The 21867-nt window shown below is 41.4% G+C and overlaps 1 protein-coding gene across 2 annotated transcripts in view; it reads left to right on the top strand.

Annotated features, from left to right (window-relative positions):
* SH3RF1 (SH3 domain containing ring finger 1) overlaps positions 1 to 16697 on the top strand; it is a 54880-nt gene extending 38183 nt beyond the window's left edge. For both annotated transcript variants that reach the window (XM_035112204.3, XM_035112205.3), the window contains exons 7-12: positions 1693 to 1844; positions 2927 to 3097; positions 3251 to 3510; positions 3913 to 4259; positions 5646 to 5980; positions 13277 to 16697. In XM_035112204.3, the coding sequence (XP_034968095.3) occupies positions 1693 to 1844; positions 2927 to 3097; positions 3251 to 3510; positions 3913 to 4259; positions 5646 to 5980; positions 13277 to 13445 (1434 nt within the window). In that variant the 3' untranslated portion in view covers positions 13446 to 16697. The remainder of the gene's footprint in view (positions 1 to 1692; positions 1845 to 2926; positions 3098 to 3250; positions 3511 to 3912; positions 4260 to 5645; positions 5981 to 13276) is intronic.
* Positions 16698 to 21867: the final 5170 nt, after the last annotated feature.

The following is a 21867-nucleotide window of genomic DNA, read 5'->3' on the forward strand; positions in this document are numbered from 1 at the left end:
CCGTCTCTCTGTGTGTGTGTGTGCGCGCGCGTCTCTTTCTCTCTCTCCCCCGTGCGTCTCTGTGTGTGTGTGCGTCTCTTTCTTTCTCTCCCTGTGCGTGTCTCTCTCTCGGTGTGTGTGTGTGTGTGTTTGCGCGCGCGTCTCCCCCCCCCACAGAGAAAAGGTTCCGCTTCGGCTCGTCATTCAGCCGCGCGCGCGCCAGGGGCATGGGCCCAAGCCTCGTCCCCCTCGCGCTTCCCTCACAAGCGTCTCAGAGCGGGACGGGTCACGGCCTCCCTCCTCATTCCCCGGCCGACGTGAGAGGGCCCGGGGAGCAGCCTCTATACCTCCACGCGCACACACACCCGGCCACCTCCAAAGCCATGGAAGCAGGAGGAGAAGCACCAGAAGCTGCTGAGGGAGATGAGCAGCCTCCCGCCCAACCGCAAGTGCTTCGACTGTAACCAACGCGGTCCTACCTACACCGACATGACGGTGGGCAGCTTTGTGTGTACCTCCTGCTCCGGCATCCTACAAGGTTTAAATCCACCTCACAAAGTCCCCCCCCTGTGTGCACATCTGTCTCCGAGGCAGGTGGCCATCCAGCCTCTGCTTAAAAGCCTCCATAGAAGGAAAGCCCTTGACTCAGGATGGGTAGGAGGGGAAAGGGAAAAAATAGAAGAGGCAGAAAATGGAAAAGACCATAACAGAGTGGCAGAGCACCCTGTGCTCTGTATGCAGAAGGATCCCAGGTTTAACCCCCAGGTACCCCCAAGTTTGAAATCCTGGAGAGCTGCTGCCAGCCTGGTTGACAGTAAAACCTGGATAGCTCAGTAGGCTAGAGTGGTGTTTATAATGTGCGTGGAAGAGAGCGCCGAGTGTCCTGAGCCAGTGGGACCCAGTTGTACCAGCACTTAAAAAAAAAAAAGACACCCCCTGAAAATAAGCCACCGTGTGTTTTTTTGAGGGAAAAAAGTTATAAGACGGTGTCTTAAAAAAGGGGAAACACGGTATCTATCTATCTATCTATCTATCTATCTATCTATCTATCTATCTATCTATCTATTTATACCATGCCTTTTCTCCCTGAGAGAGACTCATGGTAGCTCACATAAAAATAAGAACAGCTTAAAACATAGAGAAAAACAAAGTAATGTTTGGGTGGCTTCTTGTTGAATTTGTTGCTTACTGCGTTACAGCTGCTGGTTTCAAAGCAGCCATGGATTGCAGTACTTTTCAGACCACTGAATATTGGAACTATGTTTAAAAAACTTTGGGATTTATGCCATAAATTTGCATTGAAATGTGTGGATAAATGATATGATATCCATGACATAAATGTTATAAAGGGACTTTTAGGTTATTATTTCTCTATTATTTTTCCCTATACAATTATGTTTTGTATTTTCTTATAAATGAGTTTTAGTTTTAGAGTTTAATATGGTTTTTAAAATTCAATAAAATTGTCATTAAAAAAGAAATGTGTATTTAAATGCAATGCTTTGAGCTTGTTTCCTTGTTGCTTAAAACTTTGTTGTTGTTTTTAAAAGAAAGACAAGGGATTATCCTATTACATTGTATCAGAAAATGGAAAAATTGGTGTATTTCTGGATCCAGGTCAATTTGGGAGTGTGTATGTGTGTGTATGAATACCATTTTCAGCTGAATATTGGCACCAAAATGACATTAAATTTCAAAATATTTTATTTCTAGACACTGAATCCCCCTCTACCACCACCACCTCTCTTATCTGCTACAATAATTTCTCCAACCTCTGCTGGGCTGCCTTCAGGAGCGGCTCAAAAATCTGTAGCGGGATCAACTGATCAAATAGCGCATTTGCGCACACAGACAAGACCAAGTGTGTAAGTGAAATAAAAGCTTGTTGAAGATAAACTTGAAATGGTATGAAAGAGCAGAATTGCCAAAGGGGGAAAAATCAATTATTTCTGAATGATAAGGAATGTTTGACTTGTCATCTGAGATGAAAAATGCCTGGTGCGTGTGAAGGGGATGGCCAAGGTTCTCATTGCACCAATATCTAGACTGGCTACCATGACTAGTCAGGACTGGTCATGAACAGCAATAGCAGATTATATGAGGTACAGAAAATCCCTCGGATGGCTTTGCCTGACACAGCAGGCTGGTTCACACATAATGCTAAACCATAATCTATTAAACCATGGTGTAGCAATATGTGTGAGTCCAAAAGCTTTACTATGCTTGAAAAGGTTTGTAGATGGTGTATAAAACTTAGATAATGTTAACTATAACAGTGTTATGTGTGAACCCAGACCTCCTCTATAACTATTGTTAAAGATGTGTGTCACTGCCCAAAAGCCACAAAGCCATGAGTGATGAATGTCCCAAAAATAAAATAAATAAATAAATAAATAAATAAATAAATATCAAACTGCTCTTGCTGGTACTATTAACTATGCTTAATATTAATTATGGTTAATGTTAACCATGGTTTAACACTGTGTGAACCAGTCCTCTGCACTGGCAAAAGTCCTGGGACATAGTTAATGATTCTTGACCAAATCAGGTCTCCTGGGTAGGAGCTTAGTTACAACTTGGACCAGCCAATGGACAAGTTGGCTTCTATATCGACCCTCAAGAGATATATGTAAATGACAGAAGACAGATGAAATCAAGAACGGTTCTTTCAACTATTGTCATGTTATTCTTCTTTAACTGTCACCAACATTTGGACATTTGATAAGGAGTTAGGGACAGAATTCTTTGGATAACTCTTTGTATGTGCAGCTATTTCTGTGATTGAAATTTCTGTGACTACCTAAGGAGCTACTTCCCATTCTTAATGAACCCTCAAGGTTCAATTTTCAAGCAGAATTCACTCTTTAAGGGAAGCCATGACTTGCTTAGGAACAGGTTTTTTGTCTAGTTTTCCCTGCAGACCATTATAAACAGTTTTGTTTTCTAGGTATATCGCTATTTATCCATATACTCCTAGAAAAGATGATGAACTGGAACTGAGGAAAGGAGAGATGTTCTTGGTGTTTGAACGTTGTCAGGATGGCTGGTTCAAAGGAACATCCATGCATACAAGCAAAATTGGTGTGTTCCCTGGCAATTACGTGGCACCAGTTACAAGGTGAGGCTTTCAGTTGAAGTATCTTTTACAAAGAAAGGGGAAGCAACTCCATTTGGATATCCAGGTTTTCTGTGGTGGTTTGTTGGGATTGGGAGAATAGGCCTTATTTGGTTTAATAAGGTGTGCATAAACTATTTGCATTACTTTTAACAGGGCAGTGACAAGTGCCTCCCAAGCAAAACTCCCTGTATCTACTGCTGGTCAGACAGGGAGGGTGGTGACTATGGTCAATACTTCCACTGCTGGAGGAACATTGCAAAAACTTCAGGGAAATGGTGTGACAATGAACGCCAGTGCAGTACCAACAGCTGTGGTCTCTGCTGCACATATACAAACTAGTCCACAGACCAAGGTTCTTATGCACATGACTGGCCAAATGACAGTCAACCAGGCTCGCAATGCAGTTAGAACAGGTAAAACATTGCTTTATTCCTTGGCTTAGGTAATAGTATGATCAGGATGAACTTCTCTGAGACCCCATGTATCTTGTCAAGGTTGGAATATAGTACATGATGGCTATGGACCAACTCCAGTGTCAGAGAGAATCTGCCTATGAATATTATTTGTTGAGAATCATAAGTATTTATAGTTACATGTAAATTTTATCACTGTACAATAGTATTCAATATAGCATCAAGTACTGGTCATATATTTTTAATACCATAAAAGATAGTTTAGAGATCCACCAACACATGCCATTTTTAATGCTTGAGACTGTGGAATTAATAGTGTGAGGGAAGTTTTTAAGTAACACAACAAGTGGATGCTGTATTGTTTTCAGTCTCATGATAATATGTTTTCCCCTCTCATTGCAGTTGCAATACACAGCCAAGAAAGACCCACAGCCACCGTGACGCCCATTCAGGCTCAAAGTTCAGCATGCCTTATTCCTGCTGCTGTAATTATTCCACACCATTCTGTTGCCTCCCAACAGCTTCAACCTCAGCTTTCTAATGCTGCTGCTTACATCACTGCTGTGAATATCAACCGGACAAATCTCCCATTAGCTTGTACAACAGCATCTCCTGGCACTTCTGCATCTCTGGATGGAGATGCAAATGGGAGAACTGTGACTGCTCACCCTGGAGCTCCAGCTTCCCCAGAGAATACATTAGTAGCTGGAGGAATTACTACTGTCAGTAAATCAGATAGAGATGGCAAGGTGAGCATGACATTTTGGTTGCCGCTCAGGATGTTTTTCTTTAATAGATAACCCAATAGATAGAGGGGACTTTTTATTAGGTGTGACTCCAAAGCTTGCCATTTAGTTTATTCTTATCACCTTTAGTGCCAGATAGTGGTTTGGTTTGTGTATCACATTAAACCATAATTTTAAATAATGTGAATGAGAATGGTAGACAATTTCAAAAGTTCCTAGAGTGTTCCTTCTGCTTTCCTGCTTCTGTTGCACCATAGCTGAAACAAGCTGGAGCAGGCACCCCCAAACTGCGGCCCTCCAGATGTTTTGGCCTACAACTCCCATGATCCCTAGCTACGAGGACCAGTGGTCAGGGATGATGGGAATTGTAGTCCAAAATATCTGGAGGGCCAAAGTTTGGGGATGCCTGAGCTGGAGTCTGCCTTGTGTCATCTGAATTTTTAAAGAAACCATGAGTATTAACGAAGGTTTGTTCCTCGCTTACCACTTGTGTTTTGTTTAAAAGAAACAAACTATGAGCATGGCTTTAGATGGCATGACAACCCAAACTCCAGCTTGCTTTGTCTTCAGCACAGCAAGAGCATGGGAGCACTGCCCAGGAACCTTTGAGCAACAAACACCAGAATGCTGTTCATTCGCATTAAACCATATGTTTTTATGATTTGATGTGACAGCAAATTAGGCTAGTGCCAGGCTTGGCTTCATTATGTAAGAAGTAAAGTATAGTCAGATTTTTGTTCCTTTGGGAGGGAAAACAACTGTAATGGAATGGAATTCCTGATGTAACTAAAATATTAGAAGTAGAATTTTATTGAATAAATGGATGAAATTTGTGTATATAACAGTTCCATTGCTTCTGTTATGTGCCGCACTTCACTTCCAGTATCCTGGGCCCTTCTGATATTTAGAGTAGAGATGAATATTTTCAATGTGCAAGCAACAAAAATATTGAACACTTTAATGTTGCTTCTCTCAGTGGATTTTGTATATAGCATTTCAGGTATACTTGAACATCCTAGGTACCACCACTTTTACTGTACAGTTGGATCACTGATTAGAACAGCAGTGGGAAACCTCCAGCTCTTAAGCCCACTAAAGTGTGGCAGAGGCCCTAATATAGCCTGCAAGCCTGCTTTCATCAGACCGTGCCCACCTACGCCACACCTAATGTCATATGTGACAGCAGGTATGGAACAGGTAAAGATGCAGTAGCAAAGGATCCATTGAAACATTAAAGTGCACTTCTGATTGTTCCTTGGCAAACAGGGCTTAGCCCTGTTAAAGTTCATCTGCCGGCATGGTTAGGATTCATATGTTGCCTGCAAATTGGCATCTTTCCTCTGCAGTGAATATTCATGCTTCAAACCAAATGTTTTTATTTATTTCCAGAAAGAAAAAAAGGGTTTGCTAAAGTTGCTTTCAGGAGCATCCACCAAGCGCAAACCTCGAGCATCACCACCATCATCACCAACTCTGGAAGTTGAGCAGGCAGCTGCAGAGCTGGCCCTACAAGGTGCTGTAGGACCAGAAGTTCCATTGGCTTCTAGTCATGGAAGAGCTGAGTCCTGCTCTTCAGACAATGAAACATCTACATCAATGCAAGATGTTACTCATCGGAAAGCAAGTTCTTTGGATTCCAGTATTCCTATAGCTCCCCCTCCACGGCAGCCCTGCTCTTCATTAGCTCCAATCCTAAATGAATGTAGGCCTGTTGTGTGTGAACGGTAAGTCATTTTCTAGTGAATAAAGTGTAATAATGGCTACAAACTGGGCCTAGAAATGCTAGAAATAGAAATCTGATATTGCTCCTATGATGACCAAAAAATCATTGTTGACCCAACCTGGGTTTGAAATGTACTGTTGCTTCTGAAATGAAATTATAATAGTAGTTTGACAGTGGCTACAACCTACAGTTGCATGCATGCATATGACTCCCATTGCTAGCTGTGGCAGTATGAGAGCCCCACATCTCTGGCTTATACCCAATATAGCTTTTCTGCGATAGATTCCTGCACAGTTGTGTTGTAGGAATGATGTGGAAAGTTGATCCAGCCAAAAAGTCTAGTTGGCTGGACACTCCGTTTCTGAATAACAGTTGCTGAGGGAACACATGCAGGAAAGAGCTATCATGGACTTCCTATAAGCACCTGTGGAAACAAGATGCTAAATTGGATAGCCTGTGCCATGATCTATCAGCACTCTTGTTATGTACTTATGGAAACAGTCCTGAACTTTATTTTGTGAAATAGTATCCTATTCTTCCCCCTTCATGGATCAATGCCTTTTCGTGGCGAAGGGGCTTGAATAACTCAGAGAAGCTATGAGCTATGCCATGCAGGGCCACCCAAGATGGACAGGTCATAGTGGAGAGTTTTGACTAAACGTGATCCACCTGGAGAAGGAACTGGCAAGCCACTCCAGTATCCCTGCCAAGAAAACTCCATGGACAAAGACAACAGGCATATAAAAGTTATGACGCTGGAAGATGAGCCCCTCAGGTCGGAAGGCGTCCAACATGCTACTGAGGAAGAGCGGAGGACAAGTACAAGTAGATTCAGAGCTGATGAAGCGGCTGGGCCAAAGCCGAAAGGACGCTCAGTTGCGGATATGCCTGGAAGCGAAAGGAAAGTCCGATGCTGTAAAGAAAAATATTGCATAGGAACCTGGAATGTAAGAACCATGAATAGAGGTAAGCTGGATGTGGTCAAAAATGAGATGACAAGAATAAATATCGACATCCTGGGCATCAGTGAACTAAAATGGAAGGGAATGGGTGAATTCAGTTCGGGTGACTATCATATCTACTACTGTGGGCAAGAATCCTGTAGAAGAAATGGAGTGGCCCTCATAGTCAACAAAAGAGTGGCAAAAGCTGTGATGGGATGCAATCTCAAAAATGACAGAATGATCTCGATACGAATCCAAGGCAGACCTTTTAACATCACAGTAATCCAAGTTTATGCACCAACTACCGGTGCTGAAGAAAGTGAAATTGACCAATTCTATGAAGACCTACAACACCTTCTAGAAATGGCACCAAAGAAGGATGTTCTTCTCATTACAGGGGATTGGAATGCTAAAGTAGGGAATCAAGAGATAAAAGGAACAACTGGCAAGTTTGGCCTTGGAGTTCAAAATGAAGCAGGGCAAAGGCTAATAGAGTTCTGTCAAGAGAACAAGCTGGTCATCACAAACACTCTCTTCCAACAACACAAGAGACGACTCTACACATGGATATCACCAAATGGGCAGCATCGAAATCAGATTGATTATATTCTCTGCAGCCAAAGATGGAGAAGCTCTATACAGTCAGCAAAAACAAGACCTGGAGCTGACTGTAACTCAGATCATCAGCTTCTTATAGCAAAATTCCAGCTTAAAATGAAGAAAGTAGGAAAAACCACTGGGCCAGTAAGATACAATCTGAATCAAATCCCTTATGAATACACAGTGGAAGTGAGGAACAGGTTTAAGGATTTAGATTTGGTGGACAGAGTGCCTGAAGAACTATGGATGGAGGCTCGTAACATTATACAGGAGGCAGCAACAAAAACCATCCCAAGGAAAAGGAAATGCAAGAAAGCAAAATGGCTGTCCAACGAGGCCTTACAAATAGCGGAGGAGAGGAGGCAAGCAAAATGCAAGGGAGATAGGGAAAGATACAGGAAACTGAATGCAGATTTCCAAAAAACAGCAAGGAGAGACAAGAGGGTCTTCTTAAATGAGCAATGCAAAGAAATAGAGGAAAACAATAGAATGGGGAAAACCAGAGATCTGTTCAAGAAAATTGGAGATATGAAAGGAACATTTCGTACAAAGATTACCATAATCAAGGACAAAAGTGGTAAGGACCTAACAGAAGCAGAAGACATCAAGAAGAGGTGGCAAGAATACACAGAGGAATTATACCAGAAAGATATGGAGGTCTCGTACACCCCAGGTAGTGTGGTTGCTGACCTTGAGCCAGACATCTTGGAGAGTGAAGTCAAATGGGCCTTAGAAAGCACTGCTAATAACAAGGCCAGTGGAAGTGATGATATTCCAGCTGAACTATTTAAAATTTTAAAAGATGATGCTGTTAAGGTGCTACACCCAATATGCCAGCAAGTTTGGAAAACTCAGCAATGGCCAGAGGATTGGAGAAGATCAGTCTACATCCCAATTCCAAAAAAGGGCAGTGCCAAAGAATGCTCCAACTACCGCACAATTGCCCTCATTTCACACGCTAGCAAGGTTATGCTTAAAATTCTACAAGGCAGGCTTAGGCAGTATGTGGACCGAGAACTCCCAGAAGTGCAAGCTGGATTTCGAAAGGGCAGAGGAACCAGAGACCAAATAGCAAACATGCGCTGGATTATGGAGAAAGCTAGAGAGTTCCAGAAAAACGTCTACTTCTGCTTCATTGACTATGCAAAAGCCTTTGACTGTGTCGACCACAGCAAACTATGGCAAGTTCTTAAAGAAATGGGAGTGCCTGATCACCTCATCTGTCTCCTGAGAAATCTCTATGTGGGACAAGAAGCTACAGTTAGAACTGGATATGGAACAACCGATTGGTTCAAAATTGGGAAAGGAGTACGACAAGGTTGTATATTGTCTCCCTGCTTATTTAACTTATATGCAGAATTCATCATGCGAAAGGCTGGACTAGATGAATCCCAAGCAGGAATTAAGATTGCCGGAAGAAATATCAACAACCTCAGATATGCAGATGACACAACCTTGATGGCAGAAAGTGAGGAGGAATTAAAGAACCTTTTAATGAGGGTGAAAGAGGAGAGCGCAAAATATGGTCTGAAGCTCAACATCAAAAAAACCAAGATCATGGCCACTGGTCCCATCACCTCCTGGCAAATAGAAGGGGAAGAAATGGAGGCAGTGAGAGATTTTACTTTCTTGGGCTCCTTGATCACTGCAGATGGTGACAGCAGTCACGAAATTAAAAGACGCCTGCTTCTTGGGAGAAAAGCAATGACAAACCTAGACAGCATCTTAAAAAGCAGAGACATCACCTTGCCGACAAAGGTCCGTATAGTTAAAGCTATGGTTTTCCCAGTAGTGATGTATGGAAGTGAGAGCTGGACCATAAAGAAGGCTGATCGCCGAAGAATTGATGCTTTTGAATTATGGTGCTGGAGGAGACTCTTGAGAGTCCCATGGACTGCTAGAAGATCAAACCTATCCATTCTTAAGGAAATCAGCCCTGAGTGCTCCCTGGAAGGACAGATCGTGAAGCTGAGGCTCCAATACTTTGGCCACCTCATGAGAAGAGAAGAATCCTTGGAAAAGACCCTGATGTTGGGAAAGATTGAGGGCACTAGGAGAAGGGGACGACAGAGGACGAGATGGTTGGACAGTGTTCTCGAGGCTACGGACATGAGTTTGACCGAACTGCGGGAGGCAGTGGAAGACAGGAGTGCCTGGCGTGCTATGGTCCATGGGGTCACGAAGAGTCGGACACGACTAAACGACTAAACAACAACAATCCTATTCTTCAGCAACTATTACCAGGTCAGTACCCTCTCACATGGGACGTGGGTGGCGCTGTGGGTTAAACCACAGAACTTAGGGCTTGCCGATCAGAAGGTCAGCGGTTCGAATCCCCGCGACGGGGTGAGCTCCTGTTGCTCGGCCCCAGCTCCTGCCAACCTAGCAGTTCAAAAACACATCAAAGTGCAAGTAGATAAATAGGTACCACTACAGTGGGAAGGTAAACGGCGTTTCCGTGTGCTGCTCCGGTTCTCCAGAAGCGGCTTAGTCATGCTGGCCACATGTACGCCGGCTCCCTCAGCCAATAGTGCGAGATGAGCGCTGCAACCCCAGAGTTGGTCACGACTGGACCTAAGGTCAGGGGTCCCTTTACCTTTACCCTCTCATACTCATACTAAAGCCCTTTCAGTCTGATTGAGTAGGTCTCTTTCATTTATTAAAACTAGATGTTCAGTCAACCTTAATATTTCTGGTTCATAATTCTGTGTATATGAACATTCTCTGTTGAAAAATCCAAATACTATTGAATCTGTTGAAATTTGATTTCTAGCACAGGTATTCCCTCATCAATATTTTTAATTATCGTAAGGAGGCCAGGCACCTGAGTTCTCAACCTTGCTTCTATTTCCTCATATAGTAGCATATTTCTCTTTATTTCAGCTCAGTATATTGTAGTTTCTCAGTTGGCAGAGTCTGTTTTCTTTTTCTGAGTTAGGGAATGGTGCTTGTGTAGATCAGTAGAGCTTGTTTTGTAGTTGAATGGCACTCAGAACCTTGCAATATTAATTTTCCTTTGACATCTAGTACTTGAAAAAGAGATGCTGGAAAAGATGCTTAATAATCATATTGAAACCCAGTCTCCTCTTTGTCAAGCTCCAGTATGTCAGAAGAAAGCAGGGAACACAGTGCTGTACATAAGAACAGGGAATTACGGTAGTCTAGATTAGAAAGAAAGAGCATCCGTACCCCCATTTGCAACAGCAACATTGCCTGAGGGCTGTGAGGACTCAGGGAGAGGAAATGATCATGACAGTAATCAGCAATTTGTTGACAAGAGACTTCTCCATTGTTACAAGGATGGTCTGGGTGGAAAGCATGGTTGTTTTGGATCCTCTCTAACATCCTGTGTTCTGGCCAAAAAAGAAGCATACATATTTATTTTTACAGGACCTGCTGAGCTATGTTCCATTTCCCTTCTTCCTCTCAAAAATGTATAGAGATCAGGAAGGAGAGGTGGTTTCTACATAGCTGAACTGTAAGCAGGTGGTATTATTATTATTATTATTATTATTATTATTATTATTATTATATATTAAATCTCAGAGTGGTTCACAGAATAAATGTACAAGATAAAAGCACTAAATACACAATAAAAACAAGAACAAAATACCCTCGCAAATCGATAATCCCCTCCTTCCCTCCCTCCCTCTCAGGAGCACATTTAAAAGGGTATATAGGCTATTAATCAGCCAAGAGCCTGGTTGAAGAGGGAAGTTTTCACCTGGTGCCCAAAGATGTATAATGAGGCACCATCCCATCCCTCAGGGTGTGTTGCAGCCATAGGGCTTTGCTGAACCATTAAGCAAGCAAACATGGCTCTCTGGACAGTACTACAGTCTTCAAACCTGCCCCCACACCTCTGCCAGTCAAAGAGTTCTCTTGAGAGCAGTTGTTGTTGTTTAGTCGTTTAGTCATGTCAGACTCTTTGTAACCCCATGGACCAGAGCACGCCTGTCTTGCACTGCCTCCCGCAGTTTGGTCAGACTCAATTGGTAGCTTTGAGAACACTGTCCAACTATCTCGTCCTCTGCCGTCCCCAATTGTGCAGGGAAAATAGCCTTTGACAATAGCTGTTAACTTGATCCTTTTTTTTAAGCAAAGACCTTTTGCACACAAAGCATGTGCTTGACTGCTAAGCTATGGCCTCTCCTCATACTTCTTTCTGAATTATATTTGACAGCTGTCAGTCGCTTCGTTCGTCTCTGCTTCGTATTGCATTATATTGCATTTTTAAAGTTTTTAAAAATCATGTGTTATACTAGATAAGGCCTTAATTGTGTTTTTGTTTTGTTTTTTACAATTTCCTTCAATCTGATGAAACTTTTTTTTAAAAAAATGCTTAGAATGTTGTTGCAGTACTATGGAAAGTTGGGGGGGAGGGAGGCTCCTTTAATTTCATTGTACACAGGTTGTACAATGACAATAAAGTTGTTGTTGTTATTATTATTATTATTATTATTATTATTATTATTATTGAGACATTGGATTTCACCGCTGTTTAGTAGATTAAAAATTCACTACCACGGTGAACCAGAATTTATAGACCCTGTCTCTATTGGAGCTAATAAACAGAAGTCAGGCAAAATAATAAGCCATTTATACAATCGAGGGGAGGGGGAAACTAATTGTAGATTATGTATTCAAACTCATAACATGTTCTCTTTCCCTAATACAAATGTATGTATCCTCTTAAAAACAAAAAACTGCAGTGGCACTTGCAATTATGTATTTGCCAGAATCAAAACAAATATTTTTTGGGAAATATATTTAATGCAAAAATGACAAAAAGGGTACAAGCTGCTGCACTTTTCATATTGTTACTACATTTTGGCTGCTTTTGTATTTGGGGTTTCAATGCATATGTGTAATTTCCTGGTTGAGCTTTCACCTAAGCAAGATTGTAGAACAATTATTTCCATGCATATGGCAACTAAGGCATATATTTGAACCATAGTTAATATTGCCATTATGTTTTCTCTAGAGCTCTATAATTGAACCTGATTCTGAATAACACAAAACCTTCCTTCTTGGATGTTCATGTGAAATAGCTTACCAGTTATGTTTTAATCCCAGTGAGAAGATTGCCTGTGAATAACCTTTCATCTGAGTATTGTTGGGCTTTTTAAAATCAGCATGCCCAGGTCAAAATAAGTGCACAAACCTGTGTACCCAATGATAATGCACTGTTTTAAGACCTCCTGCATATTTCAATGCATGTTTACTTGAATTTGAGACAGAATAGTTGGAGGGCTGAAAGTGATTTGAGAGAGGTTTTCCTTCCCATGCTGTATTTCTGTCTCTAACTATAATCAGTGTATTTATATGACCACATTTTTACCAGTTATGGTGAACTCCTTTAGCATTATTTCATCATGTATGCTACTCTTCTGTTATAAATATGCATTTCAGTCCACAGGCACTGAATTCGAAACTTTACTATAGTTTAAGTTGTTTAGCTGAACAGAATTGTGTAATAGGCACATGTCAACTTTTTAAAATTGTCTTTAAAACCTCCTAACATTTAACTTCTTCCAGAGAATTCAGTGGAACTGGCTTGTATGTATTTACTTGACATTGCCATGTTAACACACTTTCTGTTTAGAAAATGCACGTATTTTTGAGAGGATGTGAACAGTTCAAGGCAGCTTCCTGTTGCAAGTTGTATCTGGCAAGTGTTAAGTTCTTTTTTGTTTGCAGACAATGGATGTTTCTGTAATAAAAACCCGAACTTTTATCTTCTTACTCTGCAGATATAGAGTTGTGGTATCGTATCCTCCTCAGAGTGAAGCTGAGCTTGAACTTAAAGAAGGAGATGTTGTTTTTGTACACAAAAAACGTGAAGATGGTTGGTTCAAAGGCACATTGCAGCGAAATGGAAAAACTGGCCTTTTCCCTGGCAGCTTTGTGGAGAGTATTTGAGATTTGTTTCAAATATTTCAAATCGCACAGCACTATAAAATAGCACAAATATTTTACAAGAGATAGTGCAGCCATTGAAGACTTTTCAAATGTCTGTAATATAAACAAATTTATATTTATGTTTTCCAGTATCCCACAGCACAATTTTGCCATAAAAATATGATGAGAGACTTGTTGGGTGTTTTTTATTATTATTATTTTGATTTTTTAAGTGTAATGTGTGCCTTGTAATGTCTGATCTCACACTACACAGGAAGATTTCTTCCAAATATGTAATACAAAAGAGCAATTGTTTACAAGGCTGTAACTAATTTATTCTTGATTTTCTAAACTTGAATTCTGTTTAATAGCTTAATCTTTGTGATTATGATTAACAACTTATTAATTTATGAAATGAGAAAAGGAGAAGCTGGATTATCTCCTTAGATAGAAAGGCATAATTTCTGACAGATTGCTTTCTCCCACTGTGCGTGACAGTAAAGTGAGTTTGTTTTATGGGGTAATGTTGGCTGTAATGATGGTGATGTGGTGTCAAATTGAACCTGCAAACTGGGATAAAATGGTACTGTGAGCTTATTTTGGGTGAGAAACTATCTGTCAATGGACAAGTCTAAATTCTCCAGACAGTGTAATATTTCTGAAATGCAAAGCTGTAACTGTACAACGGAGTTAACATTCTCAGAGTGAGAATAAAAAATGATGAAAATGCCAGGAAATGGGAAATCAACTTCCTCTAGCTTCTGCTTATTCAAGAGTTTGGGACATCTGTCAAGATTCTGCTTTGTGGATCTGGCTAGTTCTTTGGCACTCACAGAATATAAATGAGATTAAAACATGTTAACTGCAGAACAATTTGAAAAATGAGAAATAGTAATTAGCTGCAAGAGCTGGTAGAATTCAAAATTTAAATTCAAGTTGCATTCACTGTCTAAATATGCCAAGAAATGTCATTTACATCTTTTACCTTTTCAAAGTGATTTGCATGGCTGAGAGACAATTTTACAATGTTTGAGCAATAGTGGTGGTAAGTGATACACTTGTGTTTTTAAAGTAAAGGCTGTAAGAACACTGTGAAAATTTTGCTAATTTTGTAACTATTGCTACTTTCATATGTCTTAACTACTCATTGTCTTGCATGTATTACCAAATTATCACAGGCATATAAAACATTGCATGATTTATAGATTGCATTCCAGTCTTCTGTTGTGGGTTTTTTTGAAGTGCCCACTTGGAGATGTTAAATCAACCAGCTGTCTGCATCACGGAAGCCACTGACCAAGACTAGTGAGTGAGTGAGTCCTAGTTATGTAAAGAGTACTCTAGAGTCCAAATATTCACATCATTCCAACCATTAATATTTAGAAGTGTAAGAGATTTGGGGAGTTCTGTGACACATTTCAGCAAGAACATACTCCCTCTCAGTTTCCCCCCTTGCTGCCTTTTCACTCTTATTCATCAAACTTTAGAAATTAACTTTTTTTATAACCATGGGGGTGGGATAGAAATGGGGTGCACATTCCCATCTCAATTTTTTTCTAGCCACCACAATGAAGCATGGGGACAGGAAAAAAAATACTTCAAAGTCGCAGGGGAGATAATTAGAAAATTGTGTTCTAGCTTTATTTGTGATTCTTGTTATATATTCGCTTTCAGATAAAATATAAAGTTATTGGGGCTGCTTCTTTTTTTAATGGCCACCTTTTCAAGGGAGTGAGAGTGGTCTAAATATACTCAGCCCAACAACTAGTTTTTCCATGTCCAACTACTAATCTTCCCTCTTCCTCTCCATTCTAACTAAAGTGACTGGGGAAGTGGGTGACAGATTAGAGATGACCTTTTTGTCACTTGCACTGTCTTCTAGTTCCCTTAAAACTGTTTCTTGGCTTCTGAAACAGCTTCCCAGCTGGGAAAACTGGAGAGATTTGTCACCCTCAGGTACTGTACATTAGTCTTTGCCTCTGATATCTCTCAACAGTAGCAAGAAATGTGGAATTAAAGAGAGGCAAGTTAGAACTGACAGACCAGAGCTTTGGTGCCTGGGAACTGTCAGTTGATAACCCTAAATGGATCCTGTATAAAAAAACTCTATTTCCATGGCTTTTAAAAGCCATTTGGCACTGGTGATCCATTCTATACATACAGGGTTGTCTTTTATACCATTGCTTGACTGCAGGAATCTCATTATGCCATGCTCAGCTGAACCTATTCCTACATGAGATTTAACTAACTCTTACCACCCTTTATTCTGGTAGGGCTCCTGCTTCTTTAGCAATAGGCAAAATTTTAGTTAGTGCTGGAGATACACTGTCTGCCCATGATGAAGCAGGCAGCTGGCACCTTTTCCCCTACTTTCAGAATTGGTGGACTTAGAAAGTTCTTATTCCTTTCCAGAACTGAACTTGCAGCACAATATAATTAAGGGAGATATATGCAATATAAAGGAGAAAAATATACTCTAGCTGGTGGTAGGCTAATGATTTTCTGATAAAAAAAACAACTGATTTTTTTACTTTACACATGGGGAGGAAATTATTAGCTGAAGGATTTTTTTGCAATATCAAGTAGTTTCATGATGATCTTCATATAAATTATATTGTTGGAACTGAAATCATTCCTAAATTAACACCCATACAAGACACTGTACAACTCAATTCTTGTGGAATTTAGAAAAGTTAGTTACTTGAATATTCATGTGATACACAAGCTAATGAAATGAACTTTAGTTCAGTTCAGCGTAACTTGACACTAATGTGTCAAACCTTATTTTCACAAATTAGTGTAGTGTTTTATATATTAAAAAGACTACTACAGATAATTTTTCTCTTCTCCATAAGGTAGAATATCTGTGTGACACAGGTACCTCTATTCATAGGGTTTTATTATGTAAAGTCTATCAAAATATAAATTAATATGATAGTGTTGTTAGATATAATACATTTTCTAATGACTTTTTAATAAAAGAAATCACTTTTTGTTTTTAAGGGCTTGTTACACAACAGTACAACAATGACAAAAAATGCAGTTTTCTATGCCTTGTGACCTTTATAAAGTTGTGGGAGTTGGGTTAGGGTTTTTCCGCTTGTGTGTAATCCAGTGTATGAACAAAAAACCTTTACACTCATTTTGTGTTTTTCCTTAAAAGAGATTCTGTGAAAAAATTTAGTGTCTATATTTAAAGTCCAGTGAATGTTATGTGTTTTTCTCTGTTAAATTTCCATTCCTAATAAATATTTTCTTAGCAAACATCTTAAACCCTGTGTGTGTGTTTGTGTGTGTGTTTGTGTGTGTGTGAAAGACTTGTAATTACTTAAGGCTAATAGTCAAATAATATGTTTTGTTAATCTGTATTCATTAAACCAAATAATAAAAGCTCCCCCCAATCTAGTTAAGCTATGTAAGATGAATTACAAGCAGAAAGAAGTCATAATATGGCTATAAGGTAAATGGAGATGACCTAGCTGATGAGCTTCTCCATCTCTGTCTGATTCTATTAATATCTGTAGGAGGTAGTTCCTGTGCCAAGCTGCTCATGCTTTATTAAATCAGTCTAGGTCTGCTATATGCATACCATTAGGTACTTCAGAGCTGTTTGTGCACAGAATATTCCCTGTAGAGGTGGAGAATCTGATAACAGTTGGATGGTATTCTTCAATTTCCAATAGCCTAGATGCTTGGGTGATTTTTTAAAATGAAAATGACATTAAAGAAACCCAAAGGATGCTGTAATAACTCGTTTTTAGAGAAAATGTGAAGCGCAGGGAATATGTTGCCAGTAAGATCATTTTAATGTGGTAATATATGGGGGGGGGGGAGCATATATGCACTTAAAGACTTGAAGAGCCAGAGATGCAAGAAGGCAGGAGACTTTCAGTGGAGAAGAACAGGCTGCCAACAGGAGGCCGGGCACTTGTGCCCATCAGCTGTGATGCAGGAGTGGGTACTCATGATGCTTCCACCACAAAATGTGACTTCTGACTGCAGAGGTTTTGCTAATAGGTGGTATTCAAAACACACACTTTTAATAGTTGGCTGCCCCCCCCCCAACGCCAAACCGTGTAAAATTGACATTTTTGTAAATAATGATTTCATCATATTGAAGAAAAAGTCTGCCTTGGATACAAAGATCAGTAAAATGAAATTTATACCAAATGAATGGTTCTTTTTCCAGAGAAATTGAAATAATCTCAAAATTTGCACAGACGGAGAGAAAAATTAAGCTCCAAAAAGCAACACAAAACAATTTCCTTACTGTTAAACAAGAAAACTGCCTTATTTTCTATAAGTATTATTGCTCCAATGTTTGGCATGCTTGTAGAAGCTGAATATCTTTGCAGGGACTGTGAAGGAACGAAACAAGGAAATGAGAAGGGGGAAAGCAAGACGACTGGGCGTATAAGACGACCCCCAACGTTTCCCGTTAAAATATAGAGTTTGGGATATACTCAACGTATAAGAAATACGACCCAGCATATAAGATGACACCTGGCTTTTGAGAAGATTTTCCTGGGTTAAAAAGTAGTCTCATACACAGGAATATACAGTAAGTGAAAGAGGGACAAGGCAAAGAACTTCCACTTACTGAACACTGCCAAGTAGATTGGTATAGATATTGCATGTTGTCAAAGATGCAGTTCCATTCTTGACTTGGCTGCCTGTCCGGTCATAGGACTCCATGAAAGTCAAGGCGTGTAACAAATTTTATTCTAACTCAAGAATTTCCTCAATAAGAAGGGAAAGTTAATAATGACAGAAGACAGAGGAGCATTAAGATACTGTAAAATAAATGGACAGAAGCAATTTCTATAAACGATTTGTGGCTGAGGTCACATAACACGTTTTCAACATGATAATTGCAATTATTGATTATCTTAATGCTTGAACTGCTGTCAATATTTACTGCATGACTGGACATCACAGATCATTGCCTCTTAATCATGCAAATAGGCAATTAGCCAACTAGGTGGAAGGTGAAATTATCACCAAGTGTTTCAGAATTTTATTATGCAGCAAGCATATACACTATATAGAAATGACACAATTTCTGCCCAAAGCAATTATAGTTTGAGAGAACAATAGAGGAGGAGAGGATAAAGGAATGATTATAATGTAGCTGTAGAAAATTTAACATCTGGTATCAGGCAATAGAGAAAACAAATGTATGCTAACCCAGGAATAACTTCATAGAATATGTGGGGCTTGGGAATAGATTTATGGCAACATAATGTAGTTGAATTTATGGATAACTTTGCATTTAATGTGCTGAGTTTGCTTGGAGAAAAGCAGGGTTGGGTAACATTTAGGAGGCAATTCTACAATGGTAAAGAATAATAATGCAAGGAGGAGATGCTGTTTTGTTGCATATGCCATGTCATGGCTATACCTGCAGCTCTGTTGACAATGGAAGTTTTTAATTTTTGATGTTTTACTGTGGTTTTATAATTTGTTGAATGCCATCCAGGGTGGCTGGGGCAACCCAATCAGATGGAAAGCATATGTTGTTGTAAATGAGATGTTTGTGTGGAAAGCACGTACCTGTGCAGGATGCTATGCAGCCTGACATCACTTTTAAAGGGTTCTCAATTTATGTTCCCAGACCTCCATGTGCAGTGTTCACTTACAATGCACACAAATGCCTAATGAACGTTGATGTCATGAACTGGTAAGACACCAGGGAAGGGGAAGAAGAGCCCAATGAGGAGTGTAGCCATGAATGGTATACTCTGGGACAAGCTGAAGAGGGAGAAGGGGAGGTTGGGGACTTAGGAGGTACTCAGTGGACATTAGAGGACGTCAAAGGGGCAGCCAGCAGTTCCTGGGAGCCGGGGGAGTGGTTGCATCACCAGAACCAGATGTGCCCCCTCCTGAACAGTGGGAAGTACACTTTAAGAGACTGAGGCAGGCGAGAGAACACAGCCCAGCTTACTAGTTGATCAGGTGAAGATCATGGGACTTGTTAGGTCCAGGAGGAGGTTTGTGGTCACTCAGCTGGATTAAGCTCAGATCAGGTGAGGATCACATGCTTCGTTAAGGGGAGAGGCACAGCAACTCAGCTGAAGCTAGCTCAGGTACATCAAACAAGACTGGGAGGAATAAAAAAAAGATCAAGGCAGTGACTGTGTGTCTGCTCAACCTCCACCATGGATGGACCATGGCTTGACTGTTTTGGGAGTGCCACCTGTTGTGACGTGGGGTTTGTGATTTCAGCTCTCTTGACAAAACATGCTGGAGACAGTTCTCTAGTAACAGCTCTTTATTAAAGTGAACAAGACTGAAGACTGAGGAGAGGAAAGCTACATTTATAGGGACAGGGGACTAGCTAGGAAGGGATACATTTTGGAGGGAACAATATCACGCAATCACAGTGCTGCCTTTTGGAGGAAACCAATAAGACAGAGGATCCAAATACAGCAGCTTAAATGAACCAATAGTAGCTGTACCCTCTGGGACCAAAAGGCAGTTACTTTATCCTAATGCAAATACAGACAATAATAATACAGATATAAAATCCTTTGACTCAATACATAACACCCCTCCCCCCCTAGTGAGCACAGCAGACGTAATCCCTCAGGTACTGTGGGGTCCTACCTGATCTCCTGACAACAGGTGTTGCAGGTTCTGGATTGGGTGTTACCTGTGGTGGAGGGGCTGCTATAGGGGTTTCATCAGGAACAGATGGAGTCCCAGACATCTCAGGGTCCCCGACCTGTACCTCGTCATCATGAGGACTAGCAGACCCTGGTTCATTTGCTGAAGCCCCTGGTGACTGCACCTCTGGACCATTTTCACTCTGGTCTCGCAGCTGTGCGTCATTAGCCAGGGATGAATTATCTGAATCCTCCCTGCTGAGCGCCCTGCGCCTCAGCTGATCTATATGTCTCTTCCAAACTTGCCCATTTTCCAAGGTCACATAATAGGACACAGGTCCACTAGCCCGGGTGATCACACCGGCCACCCACCGCGGACCTCGTGAATAGTTCCTCACCCAGACCAGATCTTCAGGGGCGAGATACCTTGTTGTGTCAGTCTCAGCCTGGGGGGTTGCTCTTGAATTACGGTTTGGCATTTTATCTGGGTGGACATAATCCAGCACCGTTACCAGTCTTCTACCTAAGAGCAGCTCGGCTGGCGACTTGCCCGTCGCAGTACACGGCGTCGCATGCTGCAAAAATAACATTCGCGCAATGCGAGCCGACCAGTTACCCTCCATTAAGCGCGCAATGGATTCTTTGGCTGTTCTTACCATGCGCTCAGCCTGCCCATTGGAGGATGGGTGAAAGGGCGCGGATGTGACCCCTCTTATGAAGTTATCAGCCAAGAATGCCCTGAATTCTTGGGATACAAAAGCTGCCCCATTATCTGATACAATGGTCTCAGGTAACCCGTGGGTAGCAAACAGCTGCCTCAACACCTTGATTACGGCAGCTGATGCCATGCTAGGGACCATCGCCACTTCTAACCATTTGGAATATGCATCAACAATAACCAAAAAGACCTTCCCTTGGAATGGCCCCGCAAAATCTATGTGCAGCCGGCTCCAGGGAGTCCTGGACTGCTCCCACCAGTGGACTGGTGCTCTGGCCACTTCTGGCCGCACCTCTTTGCATGCCTTGCATGTTCGTACCCATTGTTCTATGTTCTGGTCCATTCCAGGCCACCACACATAACATCGGGCTAGCGACTTCATCCTGACCATTCCCGGGTGTCCCATGTGAAGCGTCTCAAGAACCCTGTTTCTCAGTGGTGCTGGGATGATCACCCTATCTCCCCATAGGAGACAACCCTTATGCATGGACAATTCGTGCTGCCTTGTCGCATAAGGCCTGAATTTTTCTTCATGCGGACCACCTGGCCACCCCCTCCCCACCCAAGTGAGCACACGGGAGAGAACAGCATCTTTCCTCGTTTTCTCAGCTATATCCGTAGCTGTTACAGGAGCCCCCGGAAGTGTTTCTAGCATCATAATGTGCTCCGCCGGAGCAGGATCCTCATTGCTCCCGCCAGGAAGGGGCAAGCGACTCAGCGCATCAGCATGACACAATTGTTTCCCCGGCACATGGGTCAAGGTGTACTGGAACCCATTCAGGAATATTGACCAACGCAACATTCTGGGGGAGAGAATTTGTGGTGTTTGTTTGTTTGGGTTGAACAACCCTAACAGTGGTTTGTGGTCCGTTTCAATGGAGAATTGGCGACCGTACAAATAATCATAGAACCTTTTGATTCCGGACACAATAGCCAGTGCCTCTTTATCAATTTGAGCATAGTTGCGCTCCGTGGGCGACAACATACGGGAATAGAAAGAGATGGGCTTTTCCGACCCATCCGGTTCCCTATGACTCAGCACAGCCCCCAGACCGTATTGAGAGGCATCACATGCCAGGACCAGCGGCTTTGACTCATCATAATGAGCAAGGACGCTCCT

This window comes from Zootoca vivipara, chromosome Z1 (assembly GCF_965207765.1).
Source record: "Zootoca vivipara chromosome Z1, rZooViv2.hap1.1, whole genome shotgun sequence".
In the NCBI taxonomy this organism is placed as follows: Eukaryota; Metazoa; Chordata; class Lepidosauria; order Squamata; family Lacertidae; genus Zootoca; species Zootoca vivipara.